Below are 16,566 nucleotides of genomic sequence, written 5' to 3' on the forward strand. Positions count from 1 at the left end.
ACCATACTTTTCTCATTTTATTTCCAAAGCTGAAAAAATTAAATACAAAAAGGAAAAGAATAGTAATATCCAGCTGAAAGTTTGATTTATGAAGACACAAAGCGTTGTGAATGTCAAAACAGATTATTGGGATTTTTTTTGTGAAATATCTCAGCACTGACAGTTATGTTTATGAGAGTGTCTGGAAGTTTGAGCTTTGTAAGGCCACGGCGTTCTGCTATCCCCGTACGTAGATCCGCGTGCACACCACATCGTCCGCTCCGAAGGTCTGAAACAAGATTGAGAGGGAGAGAAAGAAAATCTCTAATTACCATTTCACCAGGATGGTCTGTTGTTCTTCGCCTTGAACCATGCATGAGTCAGGGGATTGGTATCTCCATCGTCTGAAGGAAGTGGCTGAGCTCACTAAAACTGATCCCTCCACTGGAGCTTTCAGAAACAATAAGCTGGACAAAACTGGGGGAAAAAGCCAAGTTTTCACAGAAGATTGTAATTGCTCTTGAATTAATTTTCCCTCTAAATTTGCATCATTTTAAACCGCTCTAGGGATGGCATTTGACACTCAATGAAGCAAAACTCTTAAAGCGATATTCCACTTAGTTTTAACACGGGGGTTATTTGGCACGTGACCACCGTGAAAACCAGAATATAAACTAATCACCAAGATCGGACGCAGCTGGACGAGTTTGTAACGTTTGGATTTTTACTTCCCATTTATTTGAATGAGGCCAAAAAAATAGCATGAAAACTTACATTTAACACGTTTGTGAACAGATTCAACAACAGATCCTGCTTTTAAGACAACAAAGCATCCTGGGACCGTTGTCATTTTACATTTTTATTCTTGCTTTACACTAAAATGAGTACTTAAAAATAAAAGTTGATCCGGTCTCCCAAGCAGTAGCTATCTCTCCTAAATGGTATCCCTCCGCTATGTTCTCTTCTATCAATAAAAATGCTATTCGGTGAAATAATGCTCTAAAACGTTGGACCCACAGCCAATTGAAGATCACAGAAGCGGGATCTGTTGTTGAATATGTTCACCAACGTGTTAAATGTAAGTTTTCAGACTATTTTCCAGGCCTCATTCAAATGGATGGGAAGTAAAAATACAAACGCTACAAACTCGTCCAGCTGCATCCGATCTTGATAAGTAGTTTATATTCTGGTTTTCATGGCGGTCAAGTGCCAAATAACCCCCATGTTAAAACTAAGTGGAATATTGCTTTAACTAGTCAGATTCCCACTCCACATGCCCTACATGCCTCCTGCTAACAGCTTGGAAAACTCTTATTTTCCGCTACCATGTTAGATTTCCACCTCCTAAATGGCACAAATGACAGCTACGATGTGATCTCAGTGTGACACATCGCCCCATTACGAATATGACAGCTGCAAAAGGAACATAGGCATGACAAAAACTGATAAAAAGGGGGGTAAAAACGTTGGATGCCCGGGATTAGAGGTGGGTGTGTCCAAGCCCTAAGATTTATGGGAGTCTCAGGGGCGAAGCAATATGGCATCTGAAGTTGTCAGCGCCACACATCATCATTATCCCGAGCCATGGAGTGAGGGAGGACAGGGAAGCGGGCCCGGGCGATAAAAAATGGAGCCGAGATGACTCCATCTGGCATGTGGCGCGATGCCGGGGGAGACATTAACTGGAGCTAACATCAGGGTCCATTGGCATTTCTCAACAACATGATCAATGAGGCCCATTAAAGCCCGCAGGAGCACACGGGACTTGGGCCGGGGCCAGAAGACCCCCCGACACCATCACGACCACCACACACACACACACACACACACACATACACACACCACTCCACCTCACACAAGTCCCATCCTATACCAGCCATTATGAGGATTGCAATAATGTCCAAAAATCAATATTTATTGGCTTGAAATGCAAAGGGAGTCTGAGGATCCGAGCATGGACAAGTAAAAGAGTGGTTTTCATTTCTTCAGTGTTTCTCCCCTCTCCCCCATGTCCTTGCTCACAGCAAACCCCTGCAAATGGTCATTATGAGTGTATCCCTAAGTCCGCCCATCTTAAATCACAGTAAGCCGCCGCATGTTGTCTTCATTAAACCCCACATCCATCGTTCCCTGAGAGCCTAATTTCCTCATCTGCTGGCCAACGCTTTGATTCATGTTTATGTGCATTTTTTTCTTTTTATACTCTAGGTTCATTCCTTTGTGAACAGAGGGGGAGCATACTTGTGTTAGTGGAGGATGAGGCATGTAGCGTTTAGCTCCCTGTAGTTTAACAAGCAGGGTTTTTGCTAGCAACAGAAAATCAACTGGGTACTTTCCACAGACGGTTGTGAGCAACAGTAGGCTACATCTACTGTAAGAGGGTTTACACCTCGGCCCATATTGACAAAGCTATGGGAGTTCCTATATTCCTCACACATCCTGCAACATTTTCAAAATTCGTTTTTTTAATTTGAAAGTGGCCCCATTGTAGGAATTCTAATTTTCCTCAATTTATATACATATATAATCAAAGATATGTAATGAAGCCTGAGGAAGTTTGCGTGGCTAAATCTCACTTTCAGAAAAAAGAATTACTGAAATCTGTCCAATCAAAGCAGTTAGCAGCATTTGAACTGGAAGCCGGTTTACCTCAGCAGGTTTACCTCATTAGAGGAGTTGAATTAGAGGAGGATGTTCAACTGGCCAGTCAGGGTCCAGTATTGTGAGGACTTAGTCTTCAAATTCATTCAATAAATACCCTTTTAGCTAAGCTACATTTATTTCAAATGTCAATTTGAAACATGAAAAACATTATTCTTTTCTTGAACCACAGTACATTTGAAAACAAAACCGTGAAACCTGAATTATACGGCACCTTTAAAACGAAACATTTTGGCATGCGTTATATGGATCTCAGTTTGAATTGACTGCCATGTGAGTATTATTTATAAAAGCTGGGGTGACAGCGGTCAGTGCTAACACACTTTGTCTCAGAGTCCTGATAAATGTGCACCCAGGTGTTTGAGGGACTGGTACGGCTGCTGACCTCAGTCTGCAGTTTAAAACTTAAACAGATTGTTGGTCCAACGTTTCAGTCCTTCAGCTGACTGTGGATTTACTGAGCACATCACCCCAGAGCCAAACATCTTTGCTTCATCATCATTTGAATCTTCTCAGCTCTTACAAGTGTAAACAGTGTGTCAAGTGAAGTGTGACATGGGGGAAATATGTTTAAATTACAGAACAGCAGGGAATACATCTAATCTCTCCCTCCTCACTGGTATCGCAGCACAACTCATGATCTTATCTTTGAAAAATCAAATCAAAACTTTTTCCAGTGACTTAAGCCCACATGCCTATCACATTACAGTCTATCACTCCAATATGGACAGAAGCACACGCCCTTATCTTGAATAAAAACAGACAGATTCCATCTTGTTAAAAGCTTAAGTTTCCCTGTTACAAATCTGCATCCAATCCAAATAACAGGCCCTCTGCAATGTTTTCCTGATTAGTTTTCCGCCGAGGTTAGTCAGATAACCCCGTCGCATCCAAACTGGACTCAACCCTTATTGGACCCGGGTTTTGTTGTCCATCTGGCCTATAAAACCAAGCAGGCCCAGATGTTTACAGAAAACCACATTGTCTTGGTAATCTGAATGGCTGTGTGCAGGAGACAGAAGTGTTTTTGATGAATGCAAGAACACAAAGCGCTGCTTGGTATGCAGGGTCTAACACCGAACGTATGGCGGTGTAATGTAACTGGTACCGGTGCAGCAGCAGCCTTTGAACTCTCGTTGAAACGTCCCTATAGAGCGCTTGAATAGGTGTTGCCACGAACTGTAACAGTATCCAGAGCAGCCATGCCAAAGAATTCACTTGTTTTCAGCCTTTAGGTATGTCTTTTTTTTTCTTTCTTACGTGGAAAATAATGGAATAACACACGCAAAAATGAAAAAAAAGGATCAGGACAGGCACCTCCTTATGCTTCATTTGGCACAGGAAAGAAATATGAGGAATGGACCAAGAGTCATGGGCGTCTAGAACATTTCCTAAGAACTATGTAGGAAAAAGATTGACCAGATAGTGTCATAGCCCAGTTCTGGTTCCCCATGGCAATCCTGTCCACTCCTGACTCCTCTTTCTGTGCTGATGCCATTTTTCTGACTCCTTAACCCATCCCTTGTTTTCTTATTAGCAGACAGAGAAGAGGAGGCCAGCAAAGGCCCATGTGGTTAAAGATGGTGACCTCCAAATTTGACATCCCATCCCACATTGCGAAGCTTCCAAACATCTGCTTAATGATCTGCTCTAGAGGTTTTAGATGAAATTGGGAATCACTGTGTGTGCACTGTGCCTCAGGCTGAAGATCAAAGCATATTAAACCAGGAAACCGCACTCTTTAGAAAAAGGATAGTGGACAATCCACTCTATTGTGTTTTGTTTTTATTTATTGAGACAGTTGGAGGAGACACAAGAGAAAGCTCTAAGATTCGACTGCAACACGTGCCAATAGTTACGGTCGCTCACTTTCTTGCCTGTCATCCTATCTCCTAATTACAGGAAAACACACAAAACCATGACCATGAAGAGTCTTCCTCACCAGTATGAGTTCGTCCCCTCTGAGTTCTCGGCTCCAGAAGGTCTTCGGGCCGTTCCCGCTCAGAAGAGTCTGTCTGCAGTACATCTTGTTTTCCGTCTCCCAGGTGGCCAAGCTCTGCAGAAAGGCAGCACTGTTATGTGGCTTCCTATTATTTTTTTTATCCCCTCAGTCTCACCCAGCTAAAAGCAGTGTGATGAGAGAGGGATCAACGCGGAGTGTGTTTATCTTCCTGTGCCTTCCTTAAGCCTCAAACATGAAGGTCTGACAAGGTGTCGAAGAGAACTGCACACTGTGGATGTTTGAAAATACAAATTTGACTCGAAGTGCATATCGCAGGACAAATTACCTTACACTTTCTGCCGTCCACCGTCTCCTCATTAAACTCCTCGCCAACGAGGAAGTTGATCTCAGTGGTGCGGATGGTGGTGGAAGTCTTGATGTAGAAATGCTCGCCGTTCTGCCTGATCTCCACATGGGGTTTGGACGCCGCCGCCACTGCTACCTTCCTCAGCATGGCGTTCACACCTGAGGACACATACAGGACCTAACCTAACTGTAAGCCTTTACATATCAAGCAGGGTTGCGGCCATTCATGAATTCAATTTAGAATGCATGGGAAATTCCAATTCAGATCCTGGAGTTGGAATTGGAATTGGAATGTCACCCAGCTCCAATGAAACAGAATTGGAACTGGATCGGAATGAGAGGAAACAGAATTGAATTCCATGAAATTCCACTTCTAAGAGTTTGTCTTGACTTGCCATACATTATAAATCAAACATTATGAATCAAATAAAAGACAGTTAGATAAAACAAATGCATTCAATCATAATGTATGTTTTACGATTACATGTTATGTATCAAATACCACCTGAAAGGATCCTTTATCATTTTATGATATTCAGTATTGATTATGTATAACACTGTGTAATCTCAGATATGTGGTGAGAAAAAAAGCAAAAAAACATGGAATTTCACAGAATTTCATTGAATTCAATTGATTCAATTCCAATTCAATTCCAATTCTTTTTCCTGTAGGTTTTTTCAAATTCCAATTCCTCAGTTGAACTGGAATTGATGAGTTCATTCATGAATTGACCTCAACCTTGATATCAATTAGGATAACTGGTGGGTTCTCGAAACTAGTGAAAGGCTATGATAACTCACTATGATCTGAATTACAAAGCAACTGACCCCTGAATTTTTTTTTTGTTTCCCACCCCATCCCAGTTCATAAAGACTACTTTCTCCACATTTTATCATCTGACAATGAGTTCTGTCACCTCACATTTTTGTTCACATGTTTGCCTCTGGCGCCAAAATGGTGGTAAAAAAAAAAAATCTGAATTCCTGTTTGGGAGGTGAAATTGTGCTTATTTACCAGAGGAATGCATAGAGACAGAGGTATCAGTCTCAGGCATGAGTCATGCAACCTCTCCATATCACTTTTTAGGAGTCTGGGGAAAATATTACAGTATCACCCTGTCATTTTTTTCATATAAAAGGATCCCCCAGCAGCCGCAGTTGAGATGGTTATCAGCAGATGTTGCAAATATGGGGGATGCAATGACAAGGTGATGAGAGGGAGGAATGCTGGCGCCATTTGCTTTGTTTAGCTCTCCTGTACACCATGATAGATTCTGTCCTGCAAATGACTGGAAAAGCTATTAACCCTCTCTGTCACACAGTTACAGTGCAAACAATTAGACGAGAGAACACTTAAGTCTGTTCCCATCCGCGCTCCGTACGCTCCATCATTCAAATACAGCATCACTGCACGTACAGTATGATGAGTTTTTGTTCTCCTTCTGCAATTAAAATGAGTTGTATAGTTCACTTTCCCACGAGAGACCGTTTCAGTCTTCAGTCTGTCTCTTGCAGCTATGTTTCCATGTGAAAAATTAACTCCTGCAGCAAAAAGCCAAGTTGCTGTGGGGCCAATTTGTACACATTGGATTCAGAGGAATGTTGGGATATTTAAGACAAAAGATAGTCATATGTATCACACCTTCAACACCAGCTGGTTCAGCAGATTTAATCCCATGCTAGTCTGCTGCTACTGTTAAGCTCCTTACAGTCTGTACAGTTTGTAATTTGTACCTCAAGACTGATGTATTTAATGTACAACTTTAGCCCTTTTGTATTTTTTTGCAATTTGCAATTTTCGAAAACCATTTAAAACCATACAAAAACTCAACCGCAGTCTACTAAAGCATGCAATTAATAATAAACAGTGATTACAGTCTAATACCTGCATTCCAGGCATTTATAGTGCAGAAAATAGACTTCCAATAGGCATATTCATTTCATCTTAAATCACTGGATAATTTGAGAAATTCATGCTCCAAGCACATTCAAACATTCAGAGGTAATAAAACTTCTCCCTGATTCATACTTCTTCCTGATACGGAAGGAAAGAGAAATGCATGAAACCCCCTTTAACCTCTCGAAGGGTTTTAAAAATCAAAGGACAAAAAGTGAATTTTCTCACCCAGGGCTTTCAGCAACTCGTCAAAATTCTCGCTGCTTGTCATTCTCCAATTTCCTGCAAAATTGGGCATTTTCCTGTGAGGTGTTGATTGTGTATCAGCCTTTGCAGCCTCTTGTAGTCTGTCTCTCCTCTCTCTTTCTCTCTCTCTCTCTCTCTCTCTTTCTCTCTCTCTCTCCTCCGCTCCCTTTCAAGCTTTTTCCCTCCCTCCCTCCCTCCTTCTCTCCTCCCTCTCTCCCTGTGTAATGATCCCATACAGCAGACCAAACCCCCTCTTCCACTTTCTCCTCTCTCCCACAAACACAAACTCACAGACGTCCGCCTGCACACACACACACACACACACACACACACACACACACACACACACACACACACACACACACACACACACACACACACATTCTTAATGGTTTGCTCTCATCAGAGAATTAAACGTCTTTCTTTAAATGGCCGTCCTAAATGAAATGAAGGTTCAGCTGGAATGTCAATGTCTCATCTGCAATATCAATGAACTGCATTGCCTAGGCTTTAATGGAAATGCATCTATATAAGTATTTAAGGCATTTAAGAGCCTTTTAGAGGCTGCTTTAGTTGTGGGATAAATAAGCAACCGCCATCTCAATTAATTAGATAGGATTTTTATACATATTTGCCCCCGCACCAGTGTTTTTCCTCTAAATTGCTCAGTGTAAACTACAGTTTACTGGAGGATTTTTCAGGATTTCAAACCTCAATCTGTGTCTTGCAGCTACTGTATGTTTCTATGTGAACTAATTAACTGCTGCAACACAAACCTAAGTTGTTGTCGGGCCAATTATGTCGACATTGGCTTCAGTGGAAGATTGGGATAATTACGACAAAAGATAGTTTCATGTATCACACCTTCAGCAGCAGCTGGTTGAACAGATTTAATCCCATGCTAATCTGAAAATAAAGCAAAACTGCTTTTTTTATACTTATTTGCCCCTCGCTGCTCTTTTTCTCTAAATCGCTCGGTGTTAGGTACAGCTGACTGGAGGATTACACTGCACAGTTATACTATACAGTTCCCCCTGACGATCCCCTTCTCTCCTGCCCCCGCACGCACACACACACACACACACACTACCATCACATCCCATGAGAATGAGAGGCCCTACCCTTAACCCCAGCCAAGTCAGATTTGTTCCCTCTCTGACGGCTCCCCATCAATCTTTTTGACAAAGTGCCTTCCGGACAGTGCTTGATAATTAATGTATAGAGCAGAGCAGGGAGCACTCCGTCTTCCCACCAGGATGTGTCAGCGTAGAAAAGCCCTCCGCCTGCTTCACTAGGCCTCCTCGTTTTGTTTCATTCATCAGTAGGTCTGTCTGTTGGTCTTTGGGTGGGTTTACTTCCAGGAGGGAAAGGGAGTGTTTGTGGCCCGAAGGGGGGAAAAGTTTCAGAGATTGTGTCATGGCATGGAGGGAAAAATGTGAGATGTGCAGCGGATGTGAGTTTCACCTACAAGTTAATGACAGACTGCATCGTCTGCTGCCATCTATTGCCCTGGTTATGAAAAATATGACTTTTCATATTTGTCTTAGTTGTAGGCACAGAGTGGGATTTTTTTTTGTAGTGTAAACAGGCTTCGAATCCAATTTTACTGTGTTCCCTCTCTTCTAAACCAGATTTAACACAAGATTTTTCACTCTTACACACAGTAATGTCTCTAGTGAAGCTGGGCGATAATTCAGTATTATCGTTTATCGTCTTTCAGTGGAATCATATTGTGATGATTTGGTGATTTTGGGATATCATGGCACACAATTCTGCTGACTAAATTGATGATAACAAGCAAATTTTATTTAAAAACTGACAAAATGAGGTATGGTAGGAATATTATTTGAAAGTTTCAGTTTTGTTTGACATCACACATAACATTAATTTGATTATTTAACATGTGATTTTGCATACGTACATATATTGATATAAAAAAAATCCTTATGATTATCATGATATTGATTTCAACCAGCCTCAGCCCTAGTCTCTAGTACAGGAAATGTTTAGTATTTGTTCACTACCACATATAAGAAATTGGTACAAGTGTTCCATGCAGCACATGAAATAGAGACTAACAAGTAGCTTTTCTGTTGCACTATGGATTTTGACCTAAAGCCGATTTCATCACAGAACATTGGATAAGTGTCCTGTACTTAATTAAATAAATTAAATATTTCTTCAAAGTGTCATTTAAAAACCTTTCATTTTTCCTGAATCTGCCTGAATCAAGTTAAATGTTGCAGGACTGTCTTTGTCAGTCAAATCAGACAAAACAACGAGGAAAAACACTGGATTTTAACCAAATTGACTTCTCCTCAGTAGATCCCTTCATCTCATTACCTAACTAGCATAATGAGATGTGACCTCAGGTGTCAGAGTGTCACCTTGGATAAGATGTATGGACGCCCCATGGTTATAAGAACATCGAGGAAACACATTAGCTTGTGAGACCTCTGAACTGCGTTTCCCCTTCCAAACCTTCTGCTTTGCCTCTTCTCCCAGAGGAGTAGCACAGCACAATATTGACTTTCCTGCTCCCTAAATGTTGCAGTTCATGTAGGAGTTGCAGTTCACATGTACGCAGCTTTTCCTATGTCAGTTTTTAAGTAAATAATAATGAATGGGAGGTGGAGATCGGGTGTTTGGGATCTGTTCATTTTTAATATAATGAAGGATTTTATCTATTATTCGTAGGTCAGGGATTCTGCACAACACCAGTTAGGAAGGTTAAACACCTTTCCCTTTGATCATTTTTAAATTGTGTAAAAAGATTCCATAAAACACAAAATTAAATGAATAGTTAAAGTTTTTAAGAGGTCTGTCTAATTCGTCCCAACCTGGGAATCATGTTATTCACATAAACATGCGTTTTAGTTATGTGAGAAAGAAATTGAAAGACTGAAAAAAAAAAAGGAAAAAATGTAGCACCCTCCAAACACCTTCTGCATTAACATACTTAATGATATATAGGACTTAAATATGAATTTTCAGAAACATGAATTTTAGCCATATTGACTAGCATAGCTAACAATTTCTGCGTTCAATTTCTCAAGAACACAAACACTAGTTTAAGTGATTCTGGATTCACTGAAATGACTCCCAGTTTGCTTCTTAAGACCTGAACTATCTCTTTAAATACCCATTCATCATATTCTCTCTCATGAGTCATTTTTTGAGTCATTGTTAGTCATGAAGATGGTGGTCCGCTCTGGGCCACATGGAAAAAATCTGCAGATATTTGACACTTTTACTGTTTGAATTACTACATTAAAATGAAGCTGCATTGCTCAATCTGCTTGCACCACCAGTCAGAACACACAAATTGAGTTTGTTGTTTTATTGATGATGTAGTTGAACCAAGACACAGCGAGACAACACATGAATGAAACCACATGTATTCTGTACAACGACACAGAGGGTTGTGAGTTCTGATTTACATTAGATTCTCCAAACACACCTGTGTCACTCGCTGTCTAGACCAGCGCTTCTCAAACTGTTCGGTTTAGGACCCGTTAAAACGAAGAGATGCCTGCTCACAACCCCCATCACAGGCGGTGATGAACGAGTGGTGAACAGTTCAACCAAAAAAAATATTTTCCCTTTTCAGGTTGTTTCATTTGATTATCAGAAGAGGCCTAGAGGCTGAAAACTACTCAGTATTTCAGAAGAAAAAAGCAAAAATTTGAGAAAAATCTGAAAAAATGACACAATAATGAATTTGTATAATAGAAATGTTTTTTTTTCCTATCCCATAAATCATCTCTGGACCCCCCAGTTTGAGAACCGCTGGTCTAGACAACATAATCACACTTTAGGAGTTATCGGAAGCTGCGGAAAGAGGAATTCTTGGGTTCAACATTAAAATTAAAAGACAGCCGCCGACATAATTTGTGATTTTTGCATTGGTTTCTTTCAAGTCAATTACCTGCTTTCCCCCAGGCTTCAAGGGTTTGCAAAACATGGCTTCAAAGAGAAGATAATTGCCCATAAATTCATGTGTTTTGGTGCTTGAGTGAATCTACAAGGTATTCAAGGTTGTTATCAGGAATCTCTCATGATTTATATGATTACTTATATATTGCCTTGGCCTGAGGAAATTTAAATATGTCAAGTCATGAGGTATGATCGTGGCTTTAGAGGTCCAACAGCATCAGACAAAGTTTGATTTTGGGTGCAAGGTCCCTTTAAAGTGACTGTCCGGCTGCTAAACTCAAAATTATAAATCTTAAAAATATTAGAAACACAAACATGTCATGATGGTGTGAAATTTTGTAGTTTGGCCACTTTGGTGGTCATAAACCCATAAACTTGGATTAGAAACACCAGAAACAAAAAATAAATATTAGGTGAAAAGTTAATCCTTTCTTTTAAGACAAGTTATCTACACATAAATTACAAGAAATATACAACCACATTTTGTGCTGAAAAAGGATAAAACATTTACATTGATTGCACTCAAACATTTACTGTCACAGTAGGGGAACAGTTGTTGTTTCTGCCTGCTGCCCTTCGATCTCCCACGGCTTCCCTCAGAGTTTTAACATGAAATGGAAATACTCCAAAAGTCTGGTCAGCTTCCTGGCAGTCGCCTATTGAACACTTTAATACACCAAATTAGCAATTTACTAACAAGCTTATTCAGTGCAATATTTTTACAATGTCAGTAAGCTAGCAGAGTAGTAAGCTACAAGCATCCTGATAAAATGTCAACATCTCTGCACTTTCAAAGTGTATACTGCTTTGCCAGCAACTTGTCTAGGTGTGTACGTTGGCTGCATTTCTGGTACTAGTGTTTCATTTATATTCAAATGAATGCAAAAATCATATACTTCTTGTGTGGATGCCAATTTTGTGCCAATTTTTTAGTATAATACATCATGGATAGATCTTACAAACAATGAGCTTCACCAGGAATTGATATTTGATATTATATCTTGATATTTAGATTCACAAATGGGAGGATCTGTACCTTACACACCCAAACCCCTTTCATAATAATATAATCTCCATTTAAATATATTTGAACTTTCCAACTTACGGGATGCAAAGCACGCCAGTCAGTGTACAGCAAGATAATGTTTTTGTGTTAGTCTCATCAGCCAGGGGTTAATTGTACCAACATGAACAACAAAATGTTAGCAAAGACATCTGTACTTTGAATTTGCTATCCTATCACAAATAAAATGCAGATGGGTGATTGGTTCCGGTTGGTGCAGTGTACGGGACAGTTGTTAAGTCAAATACCCCTACATAAACAAACACAGAGGTTGTACGTTACACAGCTTCTAATATGACCCACTGTTAAAAAATGATTGCTCATCTTAATTTCACACTAAGAAGGCAGCAATTTAAAAAAGGCCAAGAAAAGGGAATTACAGAAGATGGAGACATGGAAGCCAGTTTGGAGAGGGAGAAGAGACAAAGTGTCCTGGTTCCATTTTGCTCCCCAAGCTGCTTTTCCACCACAAAACTTTCTTCCATCCTGCCTGTTTCAGAGCTTCTCAGACTGAGGACTGAAACAGCACATGGTCCATCAGGTAAACTCTGTCCAGGTGTCTTCTACCAGTGCCTCGAATCCACCAGCTCAGGCCGCAGACTCAGTTTCTTTAGCGTCTCATAGCCGACCACCATGACGATGGCGGTGGGAGTGGAGGAAATGATGCGTGCCGACAGTCCTTTGGTCATTCCCCAGAAGCCCTCTTCTACGATCAGCTGCCTGAAGGTCTGGATGACTGAAGTCCTGCCTTCAACCTAGACAAAACAGACAAACACACACATATATGCTGTAATTATGTGTAACCACACATTGGTATAATAACTTAAGCAAATACTGGGCTGAATAGGCAAAAAAGTAAAAGGATTTTCTTCAGTTAGGCCTACAGCTCAACTTAGTAGACTTCAATCCAAAGATATTTCAGATTCATAAGGCTAACAAGCACACAAAAGCAGCATGAGCAGCATAAGAGACAATTACCCATATTTTTCTATACATCGCTTTCCTTACATCTTCCTCATAAATTAAAGTATTTATAGACATTTGCATGCCTGTTATCCTCATGAGTGCAAAAACCCCTTAGTTCAATCTGGAGTTTAACACAGCATCCAGCATTGACCTCACACAATCTAGTGCTGAAACGATTAGTCAATTAATCGATTAGTCGACTAACAGAAAATTAACTGATTATAATTTTACTTTTTAGTCATTTATCAAGTAAAAATACCAAACATTTGCTGGTTACGGCTTCACAAATGCTAAGATTTGCTGCTTTTCTCGGTTTCATATCATTATAAAATTAATACTTTAGTTTTTTTTTGGCTGCTGGTCAGACCAAGTAAACAATTTTAAGAATCACTTTGGGCTCTGGTAACTTGTGATGGTTGTCATTATTTTTGACATTTTATAAACTAAATGATTAATTGAAAAAATAATCGACAGATTAATCCCTAATGAAAATAATCGTTAGCTGCAGCCCTAACACAATCCCGAGCGTATTTTACTCAAGAGAGATGTGAATGATTGTCACCTGCACTCTCGCTCTGACCACATCCATCGGGTTGGTAACAGTCGAGGCAGTAGCAGCAGCTAGTGGCCCGGCCATGGCTTGAAGAATCAGGTGAGGGCAGTCACTGGGAGCCAGTTTGGAGAGTTGTTCTGTTGAACATTAGAAACATTTACAGTTATGTTTAAGGTCTTCAGACAAAGATCAGAGCTATGTGCATTGTCTGGATTAAGTGGATAATTCAACAAAGGCTAGAAAACAAATCAGCTCCATCTTACCAGCATAAAAGTGATAAAAAGGCCACCAGACTGCGCTGTTTGGGATGTAGGTGAGTAAAGAAGCCACATATCCCCTGTAGAAGCCACGGAAACCATCAGCGGCAAAAATCTGCGCAATAATGTCCCTGGTTTGGCCAAACATCCTTTTGGTCTTTCCCATCTCCGCTTTGGACTTTAGCCGGAAGCGGGTGAGGTGCTCGCCTTGGCCCTGCATCATCAGCTGCTGAGAGATCACATCGATGGGGACGGTGATGCTCTGAGCCACCAGCGAGGCCGAGCCGCCCGCCACCAGCGACTTCACCGTGTTGTCACTGGAGTATTGGGAGACGTACTTCCTCACTAGCTCGTAGGTGGTGATGTAGGCCTGGCCTGAGATCAGCGTGAAGGTGTTGACCATGAAGCCGCGGTACAGGCCTCGAACGCCCTCGGCCCGCAGGATCTTGAAGAAGGCGTCAAAGGTGCCGCTGTAGAGCGATTTGCCCCTCTGCACCTGCAGCCGGGTGCGGATGAGCGTGGCCGGGTAGACGGTGGCCCGGATGGTCATAGTCATGAACACCCCGAAGGAGTAGAACTTCCTTTTGTCCAGGTCCTCCCATTCTATGATCTGGATGTTCTTCTTCTGCTGCATCCTGCCGGCTCCAGAGCCCCCTCATCAGACTGATCACCACCTGACAAGGAAAACAACAGCAACAATGTATCAGACAGAAGGAAGGAACACTTGGTGATCTTGTGGATTAAGAACAAGTCCTTAGGTTTTATAGGTGCTCACTGGGAACAGGAATCAAATCTATAGAAAACTGAGACATTAGCTCTAAGATTGAAAACCTCCAGTGAGGAATAAGTAAAGTCTTGAGCTGTATGCAGTCCAAGGGAAGAGACTAAAAGCTTGAAATTTACAGGCAATCGACCATAAGGTCTTCATGCGCTGATGAAGACCTTATGGTTGTAACACGTTGAGTTTAAGCCATGATAATAAAGGCTTTTTAAATTGTATTATACTGTATATTCATATATAAAAATAATGAGTACATTTAGGTAGGAATTTAGGTAGGCATAGCTTAGGTATTGAGGGGGCTACAGTTTACCCCTTCTTATATGACAGATGTGTGGATTAAATATGAGTTCAACTAATATATATGAGTGCTGACCTCATATGAAAACAACAACAACATCACTGCTGTCAGTAAACAACTTTTTGCTCAACAGGAATTTAACACACCCGGTCACAGAGTGTTGTACATCCCTTGGCATAACATTACATCAGGAAAAACAAGACTGGTGTGTTTTCTGTGCGGTGCTAGCTTATCCATTATGTCCCATTTCTCCTTGAGAAATGAGCAATGTCTAACCTCAGCAGCTGTGTTAGAAGGTTTAAAGGTCATTCAAGACAGCTTGGCAAGCTAAGCTAACTCATTGGCATCAGATACAAGCTGTTTTGGCAAAACAGTGAAGCATGTCAGTCTGTCCTGACCAAGCTCTTGAAAAGGTTTTCTGGTTATCTAGCGAATGCCATTACACACGTTTGCACGTAACCCAGTAGTAGCAAATTACAATACAAGTTATAGGACACGGTGTTCCCGACCTGTGTAAAGCTAGTAGAGAGCAGAACAAGGGTCAATGTGTATTCGTGTGTTAATAATACCTAACGTAATGTCAAACAAGTCAAACACCGGGTATTTCAATAAAGTGTTTCAATGTAGCTATCGTTGTCTTAGCTATTTCAGTCTACGTTAGCTAACGTTAGGCCAGCTAACGTTATATGGCGTTAGCATTAGTATAAACTAGTTAGCATTAGCAAGCCCTTACCTCGTTGGACAGATGTTTATTTCAAAGTCACATCCTTAATGTCAGTCCGACTTGCAACGTCATGACAACAGCCGATGAAAGGGTAAGCAATTTGATGATTCAATACGAGCTATTAACTATCATATCAACAAGGAGTTAGATGGCTAACTAGCTGGTTAGCTAAGTTATCTGGATACCTTCCTGTTCCCATTCAAAATGCCATGCTGCGGGGGCAGCCAATGAGAAACCGCAGAATTTCTTCTTCTACACTTCATGGCAGGTGACGTCCAAATTGTTGCATTATCGCCAACATCTGTATTTTCTGAATTGTTTCAAAACTAACCTTAACGGGTTGGAAGAGCACGAGGGTCCAACATAACATTTATCAAAAGTGCTCCAGTGTCTCCTCCAAAAAGTCAGTCAGTTTCTCCCCTCTGTCTGCCAGTGTGTCCTCTCCTCCAGTCTCAGGTCAGTTCCTCAGGTTGGACAGCAGCCTGTCAGCCTGCCATAGTGATTCACCATTCTCCATTTGATTACATCTGAAAACCTGAAAACCCTGAAAACCTCTCTGTCTTTCCTGTTTTCACTTTTCACAACTTACCAGATATCAGTAACTGACCCTTTCAAAAGAGAAATGGTGCAGATTTTATCATTCATCAACCATCTTCAGTATCAGCTAACACATTTTCTATCTTTTCTCTGTCCTCAGCCTTGCTACAGCTTGAGTTTCACAACAAGCCCAGGACAAACCAGTACAGGCTGTCTGTCAGACTGAAGCAGAGTCACTGCTGACAATCTGATGCTCTGGTGCTGGTTCGTATCTATGTGTTTTATATTTCAAATGAGTGTAATTCTTGGCTTTCTACAAAAATGTGGGATTTAGCAGGCTGAAAATAAAATTGCAGACTT

At 40.9% G+C, this 16,566-nt stretch overlaps 2 protein-coding genes across 2 annotated transcripts; both read right to left on the reverse strand.

Moving 5' to 3' along the window:
• Nucleotides 1-74: 74 nt before the first annotated feature.
• LOC139929538 (cellular retinoic acid-binding protein 1) lies at nucleotides 75-7,216 on the reverse strand. Its single transcript, XM_071922470.1, has 4 exons — nucleotides 7,074-7,216; nucleotides 4,929-5,107; nucleotides 4,583-4,696; nucleotides 75-268 (listed from the first exon to the last, which is right to left on the reverse strand). Exons 1-4 carry the CDS (start codon nucleotides 7,141-7,143, stop codon nucleotides 218-220), a joined length of 414 nt encoding a protein of 137 aa, XP_071778571.1. The 5' UTR covers nucleotides 7,144-7,216; the 3' UTR covers nucleotides 75-217.
• Nucleotides 7,217-10,416: 3,200 nt separating this feature from the next.
• slc25a44b (solute carrier family 25 member 44b) lies at nucleotides 10,417-15,853 on the reverse strand. The gene is made up of 4 exons (XM_071922469.2): nucleotides 15,679-15,853; nucleotides 13,873-14,540; nucleotides 13,619-13,746; nucleotides 10,417-12,845 (listed from the first exon to the last, which is right to left on the reverse strand). The coding sequence occupies exons 2-4, from the start codon at nucleotides 14,498-14,500 to the stop codon at nucleotides 12,654-12,656; spliced, it is 948 nt and encodes a 315-aa protein (XP_071778570.1). The 5' UTR covers nucleotides 14,501-14,540; nucleotides 15,679-15,853; the 3' UTR covers nucleotides 10,417-12,653.
• Between the last annotated feature and the right edge of the window lie 713 nt (nucleotides 15,854-16,566).

Source organism: Centroberyx gerrardi, chromosome 1 (genome assembly GCF_048128805.1).
Source record: "Centroberyx gerrardi isolate f3 chromosome 1, fCenGer3.hap1.cur.20231027, whole genome shotgun sequence".
Taxonomy (NCBI): Eukaryota; Metazoa; Chordata; class Actinopteri; order Beryciformes; family Berycidae; genus Centroberyx; species Centroberyx gerrardi.